Genomic DNA, 22,188 nt, shown 5'->3' on the forward strand with positions numbered 1-22,188 from the left:
AAAAAGGCACTTTGTATACCATCAGAGAAAATTAAGTGTCTAGATATTAAAAACAACGCAAAAAGCTTCAAAGTTGTAAAAATGAAAAACGAAAGTATCCTGTAATGTGCAAATTGTGTTTTGCACTCACACATTTTTTTTGGATGGATGCTGTTATTGCTGCGAATGTCAAAAGTTTCTAGTGCTCCGATGCTGAAACTTTCTCTCGCTCTAACACTTTGGCACCCAGCTGTCTTTGGTGTGTCAGAACTGCTTCTGACGCGGCAGACTTCAGCTCCCTGCAAAGGGGGTTTCAGAGAGATTTAGGACATATTGCTGGGAAGCTTAGAACAGCCGATTCCTTTGAGCTTTGGGACACGTGCTGCGGGCTGCTGGACCGCTGAAAGGGTCGAGGAGTTTGCGTGAAACATTGTTTTATGACAATGTCTGAGTGGAAAAAAAATGTCTGTAATTTGCAGAAGTCCTCAGAAACATGGGCACACACACACACGCACTGCTTTTTGTACAAAAGCAAAAACCGGACCTACAGCAAGGGAGGACGATCTCCACTATGTTTGACTGCATGCAGGGGTTTCATTTCACTCCAGTAAGAACAAACAAACGGATGCACCGTGTCCTCGAGGAGCTCCACTTCAGTTTCCTCAGACCATAGGACATTAGATCCCAGAAAGGTGCGGGCTTACTGATAAAAGCTCTTGTAAACATCAGCTTTTCTGTATGTTTAGTGTACATTAAATCCGCAAGCCATCTCTCCAGCTTGTTCCAGGTCAATTATGAGGATCCTTAGATGTCTTTTGTGGTGTTTTTTTTTTTTTTCCTGTTTCCAGAGTTTTTTTTTTTTTTTTTTAACAACCATCACACACTGTTCATATCTGGCTTTTTTATCTGAGCTCCAAGCCTTTGGAATAATTATGTTTTTGGTAACAGCACTTCTGATGCTCTCAGATGCCTCTTATCTTTGCAACACCGATAGGGAAACAGAATGAAAAAAAAAAGAAAAAAATCTGCTGCCTTTATATTTTAGTAAAACCATTATTTATTCATTATTGAGATAATGGGAACACTGCAAATAAAGAGCAGGTGAGCCTTATCTGATTCTTATTTTCATGGACAAAATTAATTAAAATTGATCAAAAACATGCTAATAACTGAGCTCAGGGCACATTTTAGGTAGTATTTATCTGACTATAAGAACGGCTTTTGTTGTTTGTGCAGCTCACTACCTTCAAAGGATTTATAAAACAAAATATTACATTATGCAAAACCCATTCACATGGGGTTATTTTTAAATATATTGGAAACAGGGTACCAACTGGGGTTTTACAACATGCATAACATCGATTGTTGAAGAGGTAGTTTATTTTGACAGTCTAATTGAAAGATGACATTTCCCATTTTACCGTGAAGGAAGGTCAGCACGGATGTTAACCCAATTATTCCTTTTCCCTCCCATCATTATGCTATGGTTGAAAAGTTTTTGAATTGATTTCAATGACTATTGTAATGATTTCAGCAATCAGAACACGATTTGGGTTACTCCTCCTCTAAAAAAAAAAAAAAAACGCTTGATTTTTGCCCGGTTTAGTAAATTCATTAAAAGCTGATTTTGGTGCAGCAAAGTCTGCTGTTGAGTAAAAGCCACTGAATGGATATGGTCCAATGTACTATGAAATTGAGGAGAATGTAAAAAGTGGGGCTATTTAAAGATGAATCCTTTGTGCTTTTGCCAACGTCTTCCATTGTAAGATTTTAATTTGTCGAAAACTGTTTTGCCCTAATTAAAAATAAAAAGTCTCCATCTGCATCAAACACAGCTGCCGATTGGCCAATGTTTTTTTTTATCTTTTTGGATTTGTAGCCAGAAGCCGGCAAAAATAATTGTCCTGGGGCCACAAACGACCCTTGCCCTGCATTTTGGAGACCGCTACTTTAAACATGATGCAAAAAACAAATTTTAGAGAAAGTGTATTTATTGAAAAGCAACTAATAAAAAGTACTAACATGTATCTAACATATATCTAACATGAATCTAACGCTAATCTAAAATCTAATAACATTTTATTATTAGAAACAGCTACTTTTGACTCTGGGATACACAGATAATTTAATCTTGCTTGATTAATGTGTTATTTAAAAAGTAGTTATTATTAAAAATACTACAGCTAGTATGATGATTTTATTATTTTGTCCACTTTTTTCCCCACACCAGATGTTTACTTTTATTGAAAGTGATAATTACGGTGTTCCCAGTGGCCTCAAAACACCATAAACCATCATTAAAGCTCTTATTCTACCAGCTCTTCTCTCTGCTTCTCTGCTCCTCCTGAAATTTGTTCACCTCAATCACTCAGTTGTTCACTCAGCTGCTCTTCGATGCCCTTTTTTCCTCTTTTACAATTACTCCTACCCACTTCTGAGGATTTTGTTCTTCCCTTCTCCGCTGCACCTTGTGTGTCTGCTAGCCTCTCTGTATCTGTTCTATCTAGTTATTTCCCATCCGCCAGTTGTGGGCAGTCACCAAGATTGTTATTAGTGCCAGGTTCAAGCCTGCAGTGTAATCAAACCCCAGGAATTAGCGGCGGGGGCCACACTGACAGAAAGGCACAATGCTGACAAAACACTGTAGTTATTACTGAGGTTGCTGCAGTGCTTCGGCTTTGGCAGGAATCTGTTCCTCGGAGGCCTGGGGGTTTGATGGGCTTCGCTAAAGATAAGCAATGGACACCAACAAAAGGCTAGAAGGCTACGAGCGGGAGCAGTATGAGGAGCCCCATGCTTTTCCTGCGAGGGCGCAGGAGGTGCTTAAGCTTCAGGAGTGCAGCCATATTGCAAGGACATCGGAATGGGCATCATGGGGGCATTTATATTATTCTGTGATAAAGACGGAAATGCAAAGCTTGTTGCGTTAAGGCGAAGACCATAAATCCAATTACTTGACAATAACAACCGATTTGGGGTCGCTTCAGAGAATTTCAGCTTTCCGTTTGATGAAGCTTGCTTTTTAAAATGTAACCTCCAACCATTGAGCTCATTTAGCATACTTTAAGGTCCTTATCCATCTACAATTACGAGCTTTTACATTTAGTTCTCATTGCGGATTGCTTGAAATGGTTAGTATTAGATAGACACATACCTTATTAATCCCCAAGGTTGAAATGACCTCTCACTGCAGAGACTTTCTGTAATTTACCTTTTTTATATTAAACAAATTATGTGATCAAACCCTCTTCATAAGCATAACAAGGTTGTTCAAAAATAAATCAGCTGAGGACCTTTCTTGTGGAACCAGCTCCCTGTTTTTGTACATGATGCAGGCACCCTGTCTACTTGTAAGGCGAGACTTAAAATGTTCTTTTTGGTAAAGTGGCTAAAGGGTTTCTTGGGCTTTCTCTATAGTTGTGCTCCTATAGGCTTAACTGATAGACTTAACTGACTGACTACTTGTCCTGACTTTGAGACTTTTTCCTACTACTCTCCATTTACACATCACTTGCAATTAGTAATTACATAGTTATTCAGTTTTCTCTAGTTTCCCTTCTAAGTTATATAAAGTACGCCTGGTCTAGAGCTTTAGTATTTAACTGTGTATTTCCTGAACAATGTCATAGATGGAACTTGTTCTCTTGATATTGTGAAGTCTCTTTGTGATTATTAAAAAAAGATACTCCTGACCCAGCTACTGAATTCCAGAGTGTTTTTCTTGGAGGAACATATTGACAGAGCAAATGCTACCATTAACAAAGTGAGTCACTTGTTTCTATCTAATTGGCTTCCTAAGACAGTAACTAGCTGTCAAGAAACGATTGACAGAATTTATTTGGGTTAAATTAAATTTTCAGTGTAACTGGACTGTACTAATTGTTTTGAATTGCATTGGTTTGAGCTGAACTAAATTGAGGTTGCATTGGATATTTTTTGTCTTAAATATGTATTATTATTTGTTCTAAGCCTTGTGAATTCATACAGTTAGAATAAGCTGTATTTACCCAACGTTAATTTAAAATACACATTTTTGGATGTTAAAAATTTGGATGTTGCATCCATATTCAAATGTTGAACTTTAAAATTGTCAAGCTTTTACCCCCATTTTTTCTCCACAAATGTCAGGAGACTTCAAAATATGGGCTTCTTTGCACTAAAAGCACTAAAATATTTCAGATCAATTTCTATTTGAACATGATTTGAGAAAATGCATTTGAAAAAATGCATTTTCAGACAAAAAAGTAGACTCTTATTATTTGCTGAAAAATTGACATTTTTGGTGAAAATTTTAAAGTTTTGTTGTGTTTTATAACACAACGGCACATTTTCTCTGAAAACTATATGATTTTTAAACAGAGAGTGTTTGTACACATGTTGTTAATAGGCCACCTACTAGTGGCATGGCAGGGAAAATACACCGTCTTTAATGTTTCTAATAGTGTCTTGTAAACACAGAAATTGTAATTAAAACATTGTGTAGATGTGTTAACAGAAACAGAACAACAATATTTTTTTTAGTGGATCGTAGTCATGCAAACAGGACCTCGGTGAGTCTTTGGAGGACATGTTCATTATGTTTTGTAGAAGGCTGTTTAGATTGTACTTACTGCAGGGTCCCCTGCGCTGCACCTTGATCCTTCGCTGTGCATCGCACTGAGCCTTCTCCAGCTCACACTCGTTGAAGTAGGTGGAGGAGTCAGAGCCGCAAACAGGAGCCACCATGGACGGACATTTGAAATTCGAGCAATCACACTTGGCCTTGGCTGGGTCGTTGGGGTCCCGCACGCACACCGCCCCAAAGCCACACAGCATTCCTCTGCAGCCTGGACCACACAGGAAAAGAAAAGGGATGAACATTAGAAGGGTACTTTCCAATTAAACACCTTATTAGAAACAATGGCACCTAAAATAAGTTATTTTTCTTGTCTTATATTCTACTAGATGGCAATATGGAGATGAGGCAGAAATAAACATGGTAAAATCCTATATTTATATCCCTTTTTCCCCTTTTTCCCCTTATGTCACAGTAAAGCAACAACCCTCAGTGTGTTTTGCTATACTTGGATGTGCCAGACCAACACAAAGTGGTAATTATGAAGTAAAAGCATAAGGGTTAATAGTTTTCAAACTTTGGCCACAGATCAAAATCTGAAAGAGCGACATGCCTATGTATTTAACCCCCTTTACTCTGATGCTCCTGCATAAAGCACAGATCTCTACATACAAAACACTAGGACATATTTTTCTGTAAGGTCAGGGAAACTGGTCAGTGTTAGATAGAGTTGAAGACATCTAAATCCTAGAATACTAGACTGCAAAAGCCTTGGAACCGGGCAGAGGTTTACCTTTCAGCAAGACAACAACCTTGAACGTACAACCATAAGGTGGAATTGTTTGGATCAAAGGATCTTCACGTGTTAGATTAAAGTCTAGATCGAAATCCAATTACGACAGGATGGCATTGATTGTGAAGCGGCACTACATAAATAAACTGAACTGAATGGAGAACATGTGGCGAGACTTGAACATTGATGTTCCCAGATGCTCTCCATTCAACCTGACTGAACTTGAGTCGTTTTGGCAAAGAATGTACAACAATTTCAGTCTCCCTATGTGCAAAGGTGGTAGAAACATACCCCAGAAAACTTCCAGCTGAAATTGCAGATAAAAAAAGGTGACTCTACAAAGTACTGACCAAGAAGGGGCAAAATAGAAACGTACAACACACTTTTCAGATCATTCTTTTTCAGCTACCTGGCAATTATGTGCTAGTTCTTTTGGTCTGCCGTCTAAAATGCCACTAAAATACTTTGACCTTTATGATTGCAACGGGACAACCTGTGATAAACCTTTAAGGGATTTAAACCTTTTTGCAAAGCACTGTACTATAAAGCGCTTGTGGATGGTTCGTCTTCGACCTGTAGCGATATTCTAAATCGACAAAGACCCAGCAGCCAGGAAAACCCAGAGTGATGGTGACAGAGGGGCAAATTCAGGTTAGCCAAAACACTCCGCGGCCTCACAAGTCAGGCGGCAACAATTCTTCAGACTTTGATTCCAAAGCTCCCTCCAGAGACCTCGGCTTTGATCGAGTGTGAAACTGTAAACATTGTCAGAGGCAGCCGAACGCACAAGGCAAACAAGAAGCGGACTCCTGTGTGTGTGTGTGTGTGCTTATGTTGTGTGCACAAAATATCAACTTAGAGAGTAATTGACCCATACTGTGGCAGCTACAGCTGCTGTGGCTCTGTGCCCACTCAGAGGGCTGTTGGGCAGCCAGCCGGCGTGACGTCCTCGCCTTACCACTGGGGGTGTTAAAAGACATGGCGGAGCTCTCACAGGTAGCTGACCTGATTGGAAATCCATGGGCCAGAGCACATGGAAATAAGTCCACTCTCCCCACCCCAACAAAAACAACACCAGGACGCTGGATAGAGGCAAGAAGCCAGTGTCGTCTCTCTGGAGGAACACTTCACATGTAAAACCCACATGTGCAACCGGCCTGCACAGGTCAGGGCTAAAAAGAAGCCGCCCCATCCGCGCTCGGGTTCCAGGTGGAAAGCCATGCTCACACTGACGTCCGCACACTCAGCTCAAGACAATCGGCTCAGCATCCGTCCAAGGCATCTCATTCTTTCTTTCTCCACACGTCGAAGCACACCCTGTGAAAACGCGTGCGTCTTGGCGTGTGTGTGTGCATGAGTGTGTGTGTGTGTGTGTGTGTGTGTGTGTGCAGAGTGACAAGCGAGGAGGCTGTTTTTGACTTGCCCACTGTTCCCTGTTGGGGAGCTGCTGACAGCTACCTGAGCTCACTCTCTCTGGTACCATGGGAAAAAGAAGTGTCTATGTGTGCGGATGTGTGAAGCTACCCATGAATGCATTTGTATTCCTGACAGTGTGTGCGCGTGTGTGCGTGTGTGTGTGTGTGCGTAAGTGCCGCTTTCGCTCTCAAACACGTACATACACACAGGTACATGTGGCCAGGTGCTAGAAAGAAAGCCTTGTCATGACTGGTCTCCTGCTCTGCCATCACTTCACACCACGTGTTCTTGTACATGTGTGTGTGTGTGTGTGTGTGTGTGTGAGCCATATGAGGGAGAGTGACAAGAGGTGAAATCTAATCGAATTGTGTCACATGTGTACAAGAAAAACAGAAGGTGTCTGATAGAATGACAAGAAAAAAAAAACCCTACTGAGGTTGCAAGTTGTGGTAAAAAAAAAAAAAAAAGATTGAAAAAGGATCTAAATACGGTAGCTTTTTAAAAAATATATAATAAGTACCAAAGATGTATTCCTTGACAAAAAAACAACAGCAGCAACAATATCCTTGCTGATATTTCTCATGAGGAAAAAAAGAAATCCGAAACCAGCATGGTAAGAAGAACCCAGATTCCGTCTGAAATGTTTTCCACTAGCCTCAAGCTTAGCTGACAGACAAAAGACTGACACCAGAGTCGAAGAATCTGTCAAAGCGAAGGTATCGAGTGCAGACTGTGGACTGAGAGCACTAACTGCGTACCCTCACAGTGGAAAACTTTTTCCTGGGAAAACTCCTCCTGGCACACCGGAACAGATGCATACATTTGACACTTCCAATTTCTTTTGAACAAGAAGAAAACAACAACAGCAGCCCTGGCAGGTAATAGGAACAGCATTATCCCAGATGGAAGCTGAAAGCAAAACCATGGCTATAAAAGGTTTCTTTTTTTTTTTCTCTTCCTCACAATGAATTTCAGAAGTGCTGTCCACGACCTGGTTTGACTGACAGTGATCACTAGAATGCAAAAACACTAATGGGAAAGAAGAAGGCATATGTCATGGAGACATATGGAATATTACTTTATAGGAAAAACAAATAGGATACAATGTAGCCTTTTCTCCTCTGTTCTTCAATACCTACGACTCAACTGTTGGGTTTTGAACCTTTGATTCCTGTACAGACTGATGCACATGCACAACACTTAGGACCTTTTTTCTTCAAACACATACATTATTATATAATTATACATTAAAAAAAATATCCTATGCAGATATTGATATTGAGTATGAAAAAAAATATATAAAAATATATATCTATCTAGCTGGTGAGGCATATGTATCTGGTGAGTACATATGCCTCACCAGCAGATGGCAATGTCATCAATCCCAAATGGTACAGCAAAAATACTAAAGAAGAACATTTAGAGTATAGCTAGTGATTCTTTAACAATATCTGTAGCTTTTTTCCTTCACTTTTGTTGACATTGTGAACAATTTTATTCATTCAATTAGAAAAACAACATGAATAAATGGTGTGTTTAGTTTTCAAGTTTTGATTGGATGCAGGTATCGTGTACTGTTTACCCTGATCTACGTCGAGTTAGCCTATTTGATAGCGGGTTGGTTTATTTTTAGAGATTAAAATGCATTTTAGTAAGACTCAAAGCTATTATATTACATTTCCTTATTCATTTAAAATGTCTACGTTCCACTCATCTCTATAAATATATATCCAAGAAGATTCTTTTGAATTTTGCACTTTTTTTTAACACATTACAATGAAATGCCATTAAAAAATCTGAACAAAATTCCAAGATTTTCTCACACACATCCCTATAGGCCAGTTGGACTTTCATGGTCAGCGATGGCCACATAAGACACTGATGCTGTTTCCGGGTAAAAAGTTATCTTCAACCCACAATGAATCATAGAATGGCATTAGCAACTGATCTGTGAAATGGGAAAGCCTTTGTCGCCGAGCTGTGACGTAATCATTCTACAAATACATCCTTCGAAGGATGCAGCCACTGAATTATGATAGAGCCAGAAAGTGTGACCGAGAGGCTAAAATTTACTAAATTTGGTTGGGTGTTGTAATAATAGAAAAGATAGGATTATAAAAATTAGATTAAAAGCAGACCATTGTCAAGACAACATTTATCATTAAAACCCCAACAGCATTTTCCCTATATTGAGAACCCTTAATATATATATATTTTTTTAAATGTAAAGATTTCACTTTTTTATGCTAAAAAGCAAACAAAAGCATGAATGGGGCTAGCTAAATTCTAGCTAAATTCATACCACCTGCTTTCAGGGTCTTTTCTAGAGAAAATCAAGATCTGAAGCTTCCTAAGATATGTGTTTTTGTTTTAAAAAAGGGAATCTTGAATCTTGAACTACCAACACAATCATTAAAGCTGTTTCGTCTGTGAAACACCTAAAGAACTAATGCTAGCTTGTAGCTGATTAGATTTGCGGGAGCTGCTGATTGGGGATTCATTTGATCTATTATTAGTGACATATTAACATCATTATTTCATTTTTCTTACGTGTGAGCCTCTAAAGACATGTATGTGCTCCACTTTAACTCAATATGAGCTGAGCAGGAGAAAGACAAGTGTGGTGAAGCTAAATTTGCTTGAGCTGACGAAGACTCGTGTCAGTGCTGTTAGCGCCGTAAAGCTTTCCAACAAGAGCTGCTCTGTCTAATTATTCCTTTTTTATGACATCCATTGGGTTTAGTTGTAAAGATTACCTATCAGTGTGCGTTCTCTGACATTGTGTATTCATTAGTGCTGTTTCAAGACCAGTCCTCTTCCTATCGGCCAAGTGAAGTCCCTCCTGATTTAGAAATGAAGCACCTTGTCCTATGCTGAGCAGCACTCTGAGGGGGTAGGGTTGCTCATATATAAGGAATAGGGATGAGCTACAGGTAAGGGGCCGAGGGATTTGAGGCAAAGCTAATTAAAATATCACAGATTCAAGCAACTTAACCTGAAACCAAGATATCTGGAGGTGTATATTCCGATCCAAGCCATATGGAAGCACAAATTCATGCTTTGTATTAATTGCCACTAGTAGGACTTAATAATGATTTCTTAATACATACCAAATAAATAACGTGTTAAAATCTTTAATTTACTTCGTACCAGTCTGATTATTTAAGAGTGGTCAAAATCACAAATGCTATTCCATGATTCCAAAACTCTAAATCCTTAGCAATTGTTTTGTATTTTTTTTAGAAGAAATGACATCCTGCACACCTGTTTATCTTTGAGATAAACTTTCCAAAAAGACTCCTTAATATGGACAATTAACTGAAGGTTGATGAAATGAAAGAAAATACTCAACAGGTACTGTTTTAAGTAAATGCTATCTAGGTAAAGTCATTCAATTCCTGCTGAATATTATTGTTTTTGGAAGAATTCCTAAGCTGAAAGGTGAGACGGGAACTTAGATGACAGAAGAGGCAAAACAGCTTTGTCAAGACCCGTAACAATGTTCTCGCTTTGTGTTTTCCCAATCCTTTCTAAACCTTTGTCAACCGGAGATAAAGCAAAAGCACTCACGGATGCTGCTCGTTCTGGTAGAGATCTATTTTTATGTTCTACATTGTTTTTAAGAAAGCGGGTTCTGCTTTCTCGTGAGCTAAACAGAAAATGCAGCTCTTAGTAATGCAAGGAGGCAGCTTTATAAGCGCTGTAACATTGCTCTGTCGGATACGGATTAAAAGCAGCAGGCCGGCCAGCGACTGCCATGCCTCTCGCCACAAACAGTGTCCGAGTTTCACTGGTTCCTACAGCCAAGGTTCTGCTGCTTGTTAAAGCTATTCTACACCATTTAAACCCTGAAAACCATAAGAAAGTGGAGCTACAAGAAAAATTGGCTCTGCAAATGAGCAAGCTCAATTTTCATCTTATTCTTTGTAGTGCCGGGGCAAAGTGTTCATCAATATGTTGTGCAAAGCTCGATGAACAAAACAATTTGACCAGTCAAACACCAATAACCGAAAAATTGTTTCTCTTTTCGGTCCTGTTGCATCAAGACTGAAATCTAACTTAGAATTTCTATAAGCATGTGTAGAAACAGCAAGTTCTTAGATGTACTTTGTTTTCTTTTGTTTTTTTCTAAAAAAAAAATGATAAATGATAAAAATGACACTACTCACCTTGACTGAATCTTGATTTGCACTGCTGACTGTTTATTCACAATTGTTTACATATACATTTGCAATACCGTACTTTAACTGTAATATGCAATTACCTTCCACTGCACTTTAATTTAAATAGCTGCTGTCCAAACTCTAATTATTCATTTTATAGTAATAGCTACCTGTATATCATGCTCACAATTCTGCCTATAGTAATAGCCACCTGTATATATATTCATAGTACATGTAAACCTAAACTGCATTTCGTTACCTGTACCTGTGTAATGACAATAAAGTTGAATCTAATCTAATCTAATCTAATCTAATCTAATAAATAACTAAAATGTTGTCATTTAAAACTTCCTCTGTCAAGGAAAGCGCAACACGTTTTTGTCATATTTGTCATATTTAATGGTACAATTAAGAGTTTACAGAAATCAGTTTGCACATGTTATGGTCCACAGAACGAAAACGGGAATCAACCAACATGGCAATTGGCAGGTCAGACCTAAGAACACTGGAAATGAGCCTCTCTATATATTTATCATATTTATTTCACTGTAGGCCAGGTGCCCAGGACCTTTTGTTGCCATTTTACATCTGTCTAATACCCTTGGCATTCTATTGCATATCTGGCTTGTGTTTCTCTGACATATGAACTCCCTGCCAATACTGTAATAAATTTGGCCCTTTTAAATATAATAAAGCCAGCAATGCAGTAACTTTGCCAATACTGTTATAAGGTTTATGAGCAAATGACACAATAACATTTTGCCCATAATGTAATATAGTTTTATGTTTAAATCCTTTGAAAATACATCCACTGAAGTTAACATAATAATACATAAATAGGACTCCATTTGTTTGGAAGTAAAATATATATTTTTTGTAGTCTTCAGGTACATTGGATGTCATAGTGATTTAATTCATTCATCAAGGATATGTACAAGGCAGCAGTGTCTTTCCTTGATGGTGGTTTCAGTTATTTAAGTTACTGGGAGGTATTACGTTTTTGGCCGTGATCACATATGTTGCTATATGATGAATTTAAGCAAATGACGATCCAGATTAGTCTTTCTATGTCAGGACCTGGACATATTTTCTCATTAATTCAGCTTAATAATTATTTCACTACTTGGGAGCACCGCCCGGACTGTGTTTAAAGAAATTAACATTCAGCTGGTGATGATCAGACAACGATTAGGTATAGAAAGCGATTTGTATCTTTCAGCCAAATACACCAAATAGTAACAGTGATCGCAATAATACATGAGTTAACTGTCTGCCGCTCTGGAGGACATAACCAGGCACTGCTACTGGACCGACGCCGTAAACGATTTTTTCTTAAGGTTAACGTAATGTTTTTGAACTACTGCAAACAGTGGCAATCACAGACGGGAAAATTACATAAAATGTATTTTGATACGCACTTTTTCCCAATACTCCTTCTGGCGTTGTCATGGTTATGTTAGTTTGTTATCCAAGATGGAGAACAGATATTTCAAAAGCACTTTTTAGTCTTTCAAACTAGATATCTGTAAACTCTGAAGTTAATTTTATGAAGCATAAAAGTCATTTTTTTGTTGACCTGTTAACGACTTAAAGGATATGAAATACGCCAAAAGAGAAAAAGACAGACACCAAACTACTCTGAGGTGTTAGTAAAAGAACGTTATTTTGTAACATTTTTGGGAGCTCCAGTCTAAAGGTAGGCAGACAGTTGTTTCTTAAAGCATTGTCTTAGGGCTATAACTGTATATATATATATATATATATATATATATATATATATATATTAGGGCTGGGCAAGTTAACGCGTTAATTTTGCGTTAACTCATTAGACTATTAACGGCGATATTTTCTTTAACGCGCGTTAACGCATGTTGGTCACATGCTTTTATTTTGTGAAGGTCTGTTGCTGCGGTGTAGGGGTTTGAATCAGAACAGTAGGTGGCGATAATGCGCCAATAACCTCGCTGTCAGCCCAGCCTCAGATTCAAAGAGGAAGAAAGGTGCTGGCCAGAAAAAAACACAGCTGTGTTTCCCGCAGGTACCGCGAGCGAGCTTAGGCGAGGCGAGGCGGTGAGTTGGCGGCCGGAACAAGTTTTGTGCGGAGCGGAGCGGGGGGGGGGGGGGTCTGCATCGACGCCGTCGGTGAAGTCGCTTCTCGTTTCAAAGTATCCATGTATTTTTGCCTGTTTTCCCCCTGCCATTCACTATATGCGCGCGAGAAAGCAACAACAAAAAACCGCGTGTCAACGTCAAATAAACGCAAGCATATCGAGTTAGCAAGCATTTCAGTTTAAAGTTCTTCCAGCATGGAATATGACAGAAACAAGTTAGTTGGAACCACTGCCAAGTTAAACTTTGGTATTGAACATAAAATGGTAATGCTGCTCCCTGCGGTTACCTCAGAAATTGCCTGTTTTTGGTAGATTTTTTCCCCATAAAGAGAATTCCCTGTCAGTGGCAATAAGCTTTAATTTATTATTATTGCTATTTTTTGTTTTACATGTTTAAGTTGAGCTTTACACTAAATATGTGTTACTGATAAGTGCTACAAATGTTACAACACTTTTGTTCATATGGCAGCAGAACATTAAAATAAAAGTGCTCTTTACACTACTTTTGAATTCATTCTTGGAGTTTGTAAATACAATGCGATTAATCGCGATTAATCGCGATTAATCAGTGCGATTAATCGCGATTAAATATTTTAATCGTTGCCCAGCCCTAATATATATATATATATATATATATATATATATATATATATATATATATATATATATATATATATATATATATATATATTGAAGCATGCGTGATCTTCAGTGCATGTAAAGTAATCTTCCCTTCAACCCCGCAGTGTTAAAGAGCTTTACTTCCATCACTGCGTATTTTGTTACCACTGGAAGCAGAAGAAGAAGAAAATCCCACTGAGAAGCAAAGACAGCATGTCCAGTGTGCGCTTGTCAAGGTAAAGGACTTGTGCAGGTAACACGTTACCCTTTGTTTGGGCGACTCGTCTTTTAAATATAATACGGTGTCAGAGCCGTCAGGGTGGTCTCAGAGCACCGGCTGCTTATGAAAGGGAAGGCACGGCGCTGTCGTGATTAAAGCCCACGTGGGAGAAAAATGTCACAGTGAACGAGCTGAAAGTAAGTGCGGCGCAGTTCTCCTGTCTCAATTTTCTACTACTTTTGATGCTTTGGGATCCAGCCGGCGTCTAGGAGCGCACACATTTGAGCTTCTTTCTTGAGAAACAAATCTAAATATAATTCTTATACACTGCAAAACGCCTGCTAATTGGCACTTTGTTAGGACATTAGAGTCTGATGCTTTGAAATGACGGTAACTGATCCAATGGCATTTTGAGCAAGATGCTTGCTTTTGGGTTATATTCCAGAGACACGCAGATTCAGTCGATATGATGCAACGGCTGAATTTTTCTGTTGCTCCTAAATTGTTTCTGCTCTGTGAAGAAAATATCCCTGAAGTCTGTTTGTGCTGAAATCAGTTTTATTGCTTCGCAGCCTTGTTGCGTTTACAGCAAAGTGAAATAGTAAGAACTTTTCCACTATGCCAAGCATGAGTGCATCCTTACCCAATAAGACCTTACACAATGGCTCTGACAACATTATAATAGCAACTTGAGAGAGGAAGCATTACTCTGTGCAGAGGGAGTGCATATACCTGCTTGTTTTTTTTAACCATTCTACAGAAGTTCAGCTTGATTCAGGTGACAAGCCAACGGAGGTGAGGAAAGGTTTGCATGAATAATTAAAAGTCCTCAACCTCATATTCGGCGACAAGAATAGCAACTGAATTAGCAGGGCAGTGATACACAAATGGCAAAGCGCTTCAAATAAAGCTTTACATGCAGATTAACATTGACAAATTACCCAGTGGCTGTCAGAAAACCAGGGAAGGGAAGATGATGGAGTGGAGATACAGCTCGGTGGCGCCGAAGCGACATGGCATTAATGTTGAATGAGCTTAAATTCATTACGCTCAAACACTCCTCGGGGACATTTTCTACTCACACCTTAATAAAGGGTCCCTTTCTTTGCAGCGGACACTAAGTAATACAGATGTGCTCCCCAGCCGGGCGGCTTTTAACAGCCCTCTCCTCGCCGTGTTTCTCATTTCTTCTCCCCATATAAGAGGGCTTTAGCCTCTCCGTCGGTGGAGCTGTAGTGGGAGACCTTCGCGGTGAGGGGACCGGTTGCCGTGGTGATTGCCGGTGATGCAATCGGCTCAGAGCAGCGACTCTCATCAGGCTGGGACTGGAAACTTTCCGTCGTGCTCACAGGTGGCTTTTATTTGTCCACGGAGCAACGCTTCCGCCTTCGTGAATTTACATCCTCCCCAGGTAGACAAGGGCTGCCGTAGGGACCTGACAGCGAGGCGACGTTGGGCTGCTGTACCGCAGGCTCCTGGTTAGGCATGACCTTGTTAACAGTATCAAGGTATATCAAGGTTTTTAAAAGGCCAAACGACTGTTAAAAACCTCCATCAAACAAAGTCCCTGCTCTGCATCTGGCTTAGAGACATCCTTTCTATGCTGCGTAATCCCCTGTGTCACAAGGGAGACCAGGTGAGTTGACTACAAAGGTTTATAGGTGATTCCACTGTACGAGAGTGAAGAGGTTCTGTCTGGAAATTACAAGTGCTCCTTAACAACTAATCATTTGCATTTGGTGGACTCAAATTCAACGTCTCACTTGAAATCTAGAAAGCAACACACAGTTATATGTGAATATCTTCATACTTACCATTATTCTCTCCATTATTATCTCTCAAATAAGAATAAACACACATCCATGTTCTAATCACCACATCACAACCAGATTAAATTATTTAGGTTGCATTTCTTTTCTTCCTTCTGGCATTTCTGTTTGATTTATAGCCTTTGTTATCCTTATGAAAAAGTAATCCATTGTGTAGAATAATTAAATGGATTTATGAAGCTAAAGCTGCTATGGCAACATATCTCTGTCTAAAGCCGGGTTAACTTTACTCTAACTCCTGTCCAAATAAGGTTTTTATGTGTAGCCTCAACGTTGTAATCAAGTCTGTTGCGCAGCAGGTTACCACTACTACTACTACCAACGGTATTAATAGCAATAATACAATCAAGTTAATATTTACAGTTTTCAAAACCAGAAAATTGTGTATATATATATACAAATAAATTGTATATTGGGCACATTTTCAACATAAGTGTTAAATATTATTGATAACCAAGATAAATTTGCCAATAATTCATTGTGAAATATATCATAAGGCTGACTCCAGGGCTCCTGCACTTTTTTCATGTAAGATTTTGAGGCTTTCCCAGATTTTTTTATTTTCAAAATATCAAATATTAAAAAATACTAGAAGGAAGGAAGCAAAGAAACAACAAGAAGGAAAACCGACAGGACAAAAGGAAGGAATAAAGACATAAGGAGGGAAAGAACGAAGGAGAGGCACAATGGGGGGAGGGAGGGAGAAAACACAGATAGAACGACTCAAGGAAGAATAGTAAGAAACAAAAACGTGGAATAGAAGGAAGAATGAAGAACAGAAAGGGGAGGAGGGCACAAGGAAGACAAGAACAGAAGGAAGGACATAAGACAGGGAAGAAGGAGGTAGGAAGAAAGTAAAGAGGGATACAACAACAACAAAAAAAATGTAAGGAAGGAAATACATTTTCCCCTTACTCTTATTTCCCCCCCTTACTTATCCAGAACTGGAGAACACAGAAGTCTAATTCCCGGCTGCATAGGAACCCGGCGATTAGCAACAGGTTGAAAGGAACTCTACAGCAAAAACAGATCAGGTAAAACCCTGTGATGTTTTTAGGAGTTTAGTCTGCAGCAATGACATGATGGGAAATTTTAGTGGATCCAAAACAGTGACTTTCCAGAGTTTCCCTATACCAAGAGGAGGGTTGGAAAATCATTTTGAGGCCATGCAGCACTGTTGTTCTGATGTTTTTTATACGGAGTTAAGGAGCAGCAGCAGAACCGTGCGGAATTGATCGGGGGACCTTCTCCCCTACTCATTCTTATGATTATACAGAAAAGAGCACAGGAGTGATACACTGCATCAGCACGAGAGCAGATAAAGAAAGAAACACCACGGTGACCAGCAGCCATGCCGGCTGAAACATCTGACGGAGGAAAGAAATCAACACTACACGGCTTCTATTGATCTCTGGTTAGTGGTCCTCGGGGGACAAATGCAGTCAATTATTGATCTGGGTGCAATCATAAAACACCCAGCGTGAAATAAAGAAAAACGTCTGCTCACAAAGGACCACACACCTCGACGGGCTCCCAATGAGAAATTGCTTCTTTAAACAAGCTAAATGAAAAGAAGGAGGTGAAGATTGGCGGAGTCTTAGGAGGGAGAGTAGAAAACAAATGTTCTCAGACCCCGCTTTTTCGCCCTCGCCGTTCCCATCAAGGCCCAGGGAACAAAAAAGTGAAGCCGGACCGGCTCTTTACTTTAAGGCGGCGTGTTTTGAGGCGCGAGAGGCGATCTGTGTTTGTGACTTTTGCGTGTGTAAAAGCCTGCTGCGGCCGAGGAACCTGGGCCTTGACACGGCTAACAGTCATTTGGCAAACTCCACATTTGCAACCCGCAGATGCCTACGCCTTATAAAAGAGAAAGATAAGGCTCTGAGACACAGCGGGGGGGAGGAGATGGGGAGGAAAAAAAATTTTTATTGAAGAAAATAGCGTACGAGACGGAGACACGGAGGTGAGCGTAGGTTAGGACTGAATACGGGAGGCGGATGAAAAATATCCACGATTTCGAACCCCTTTTACTTCCTGCCCATGCATCTTGTTCAGAATCCACGCGGTAAGCCGAAGAAACCCTCTCTTGCGGCGACTCAATGATGCAGCCAATTTATTTGCTACGTGGTTTCATGAACAAAAGACATGCGAGGTTCCAACCGCGAAACCCCGTGTAATAACGGGAGAAAGCGGTGGGTCAAAAATACGAATGCGTACCACCTTAAGGAAGATGAGCAAATTTAAAATCAAGCTGTCTGCAGGCCGTGTTGCACACGCTTCTAAAACTATCACTGTCGCTGCTGCTCTGAGGTTTCAACAAAGCTATTTCTAGCCTCCCCCCTGACTGTGGTTACTTTTATCATTTTAATGACGTCCCACTGGTATTAAGTGTAAACACACAGAGCACACAAAAGCTGCAGCGATGCCACAAAACGTGTTCAAAACTCGTCCTGAAGTTTCGTTTCTTTTTTTATCCGAGGCTATGTTTCGGCCTTTATTGGGACTTGGCAAATAAGTTCGACACTGGCAGACAAACACACTGCTGAGATATTTCATGCAAATAATGAGGAGGATCTCTGCAGATAATTTGGGTCCGTTGGGATATTCAAACCGTGACCATCATGAGTGATATCAGGATAAAGCGAGACATCTGCTTTACAGACTGGGGCCTGGAACTCATGGGCAGAACAAGACATAAAGGCATCTGATTGGTTCTTTCCATTTGGACCGAATGACAGGATAGGTCAGAGTTTTTATAGTCCTGTAGCTCTTGCAGAGATCAAATTTTTTAACATCCTTTTTCTGAATACATAATATATTGACAAAGACAACCAAATAGAACAACAGCAACTTTAACAGCAATATTAGACTAGGTTTTGGGATTTAATGTATTTTGTGATTTAAAGTTGAAGTTTGCCATCGCAGGGGATTAAACTTTTCAATGTAAGAACTAAAATTTGGAAGAGTGTTTTTTTCTGACACTAAATCACCACCACAGCATCAGATATTTGACAATGAAAGCCCAGCAAGTCTGAAATGAATACAATTAACATTTCCAAAATGAATCATTTATTTAATCAAATACTGCAGGTCTTTAAGTTGATTTACACTTTAATTTTTGGATTAAATTAATTTTTGTATTAAAATATATTTATATTTTTTAGATTAATTATGTGTGCTTCTTTGTTTTATTATATTTTACCACACTTTCATTTAGACATCGCTCACAAAAGGGACAATGTATGTCAAGTGTATAAATGATTTCAAGAGAGACAATGGAGAGACTTGGGGTTTGACTGCTAACTACCAAACCAGACAATCTAAACTGATCTCAGATTGGACATTTTAGTTTTGTCTATGTGAAACTCTGCTAAGAAATGGTGCTTAAATAGACGACATTATCTTAGCAACTTATACTGATCTTGCTTCAAAAATGCTTTCCCATCTGCTGTATTCCATGCAAACAAAGCAGGAATCAGTATCCATTTCTCACTGTTCCCCTATTTCTATGGTTTAAATGCATTGGTTTCACTCTGTTCTCTGTTATATTTTTTGGCATTCACGCCATAGATAGACCAAATGCATTATTCACACCTACTTGGACGAGAGAAGTTATTTCAGACCCTGGAGCAGTTCTCTGTTTTTGTTCACCTTGTTTTGTCCATATGAGAGGACCACAATTGCCAAGGCAATTAGACTGGGACCTTGTTGAGAGAGCTTTCAAAATGTTTTTTTTAAAGCCAACCTCGGGGCTGTGTGTGGTATGGAGGTGCAGAAATCCCACCATTTGGCCTAATTGTGGAGGTTATGCTTATGGGATTTATTCGTAAATTTCAGCCAGGAAGACTGTTTTCACCTAGACTTGAAAGTTGGCTCAATAAAAGCTTCGAACGAACCAACAGCTGACAATGATGCAGGGAAGCCCATAGCAGTTACACTCATGCTAAGATTCTGCTTAGAACCTTGATTCTAAGACAGTGATGTTGGTGGGTTATGGGATGTCCGTGGCTCAAAACAATCTGTCAATACCAGCTATAGATTTTCAATAACGACTACATGAATGTCTGTGCAAATTAACGGTTTATGAAATGACTTTGGATCATTTAGGACACAAAATAAACAGACGTTACCTCCAACATTCTCATTGCAGAGAACGTCACAGCTGAAAATATAAAAATAAAAGCACTTCATGTTCCATTCATCTAAAATACCAAAAAACAATCCTGTTCCGTTCATCCAGGACAAGCGGGTGAGTTAAGGTAAGCTGCAGCGTAATGGGAGTGGCTGGTACCAGGAGGACAACCGAATGGTGAGCAGATGAACATAGGGAACGTTGAGAGGACGTCTTCTAAAGTAAAGGGAGTGAGGAAGCAGAGCACTGGAGCGTGAGGACTTGAGTAAGGCATGCAATAGTTTCCACGGCAGGCGAGCAAACAATCTGGCCTCTGTCTTGTGGTCACTACTCCTTTTTATGCTCCTCCTGATGATCCAAACAAGCTGCAGCTGTGGTGCCACACAGTCACACCACACAAGGGAGAGGTGAGGAGAGGCATGCGCACATATCCACTCACCAACATGCACACACCTTTAGGATTTAGGAAATGGTTTCTCAATGAATGTTCTCTACTTCAGAGTAGAGAACATTCATATGTAATGGAGTGGACAATGTGGAGTAGGGGATAAGCAGGTGTTTACAGACAATAACACTTTATTTGACTTGTAAATCTATTCGTAACTCAAATATCATACAAATCAGCTTTTAGCAGGATTTTGGGAGATAAGTTAATGTCTTAAACCCGATGGTCTATATTCCAAAACATGCAAACTCATATTTTATAAGCCGTTTCTCAACTTGTACAGTGCCTAAACTGCTATTAACTAACTTGTTAGTTGTTATCAACTAACAAAAAGGTCCTGTGAAAATTTGAGAGTAAATTATTATGGGCCTGGGTAAATGAGATTTAAATGCCCCCCCAGATGTTTACATTCGAAACCTCTTGCCTTTGCTGTAAATAAGGACATAAACACAAAAACTGTAACTACAACATGTTGGTTACATCTGTAGCAAGATTGGTGTCTAGATTTAAAAAAAACTACTGTTTTGTGCCATTTTGGCACAGTTTGGCACAATTTTTGAAATTTGGATTTTATTCTTGAAATTCAAAATGTGGGATGCGTTTACATATTTGGTAATACTTTTGTAGTGGAGCCTCAGATGAAGATCTGGACATATGATAAATGTGTGTCGGTCTCAGAGTTAGTCAGCTACAAGCTGACTATTATAAAATATAATAGTTTAACAAATATTACAAAATAAAAAGGTAATTATCAAACGTTCATGTAATAATTTAATCTTCAGGGGAAACACCACAGGTTTGGACTCTGGCAGAAGACAACTCTGGGCGCCACTGCTGCCAGCTAACAGGAAACTGAGGCAACAATTCCCACAGGGTGACCAAAATTAGACAATGACTGAAGAAATGTTTTCTGTAGTGGTGAGTCACAGTTTCAGATGCAACATTTAAATGGTAGGTTTAAACTTGGGTGTAAACCACATGAACCCACTGGTCCCATCCTGCGTTGGAAAAACAGTTTAGTCTGTTTTTTTTTCATGTTACACTTCCTAGAATATGAGAAGTTAGCCTAATCTATGTAATAAAGCAGACAGTAGGTGTATTTATTTATACATCTGAAATGCCAATTCATTACTTGTTACTTGTAGGAGATAAATGGATAAGTATTGCCTTGACTGGGCAGGGAAAAGATGGAAAGCAAAGGAAGTTTTGTGCTGGGGTAGTTCTTATATAAGCTTTATGGGCTAAAACGTTTGGGTAGATGGACAAAAGAGCTTAGTTTACCACCCTTTCCAAATGCCTACTAGGAGAATCTTACTGCTGCCATCCTGGATTTTTATAATAAGGTCTCACTGTGAGAGCTCCAGAAGGGGAAGAATCCTGAGACACGACAAAGATGCTCCACAGTTTGAAGCCAGCAGCTTTATTAGAGCTGTGTTCAACAGAACGCGCTTTAGAGGGAATCCAACCCCTGATCCCGTCAGTTGTGCTGCCTCACTATTCCTAATGAATCCCACGGGGGGAACGGAGACGAACCCTGCGTTGCCGTTAACAAACATCTCCTGGAAATGCTCTTGTTTTTTTTTTTCCAGGTCACTCTCCGAGCTTCCTTCTCCGCTGCCTATCAATAATGGAGGGACTTGGTGACAGAGCCCTATTCTGTCTCCTCCCATCTCCTCCACAAACTCAGCAGCAGGCGGACAAAAAGGCTTCCTGGGAACAGATTACAACCAGCGTGCAATACACATGGCATGGAGGAGAAAACAGTGGGGCTGCCAGCGGACTTTCAGATACTCAGGAAAGACAGAATAATGACGACGGGGGAGACATTCTGTGCTCTTTGAGCTTGTCGTTTCACCCCACCGTCACCCCTCCGTGACTTGCAGTGACGTTTTTATGGAAACGCTTACATTTTTTATCCCGTTTACAC

General features: G+C 39.7%; 1 protein-coding gene across 1 annotated transcript in view; it reads right to left on the reverse strand.

The window, feature by feature from the left end:
* Positions 1 to 22,188, reverse strand: part of agrn (agrin) — a gene marked incomplete in the record, with an annotated part of 352,884 nt that overhangs the window by 133,252 nt on the left and 197,444 nt on the right. The window contains 1 exon segment of the mRNA XM_036129007.1: positions 4,590 to 4,805. Coding sequence (XP_035984900.1) covers positions 4,590 to 4,805 — 216 coding nt within the window.

Source organism: Fundulus heteroclitus, chromosome 1 (assembly GCF_011125445.2).
Source record: "Fundulus heteroclitus isolate FHET01 chromosome 1, MU-UCD_Fhet_4.1, whole genome shotgun sequence".
NCBI classification, from domain to species: domain Eukaryota; kingdom Metazoa; phylum Chordata; class Actinopteri; order Cyprinodontiformes; family Fundulidae; genus Fundulus; species Fundulus heteroclitus.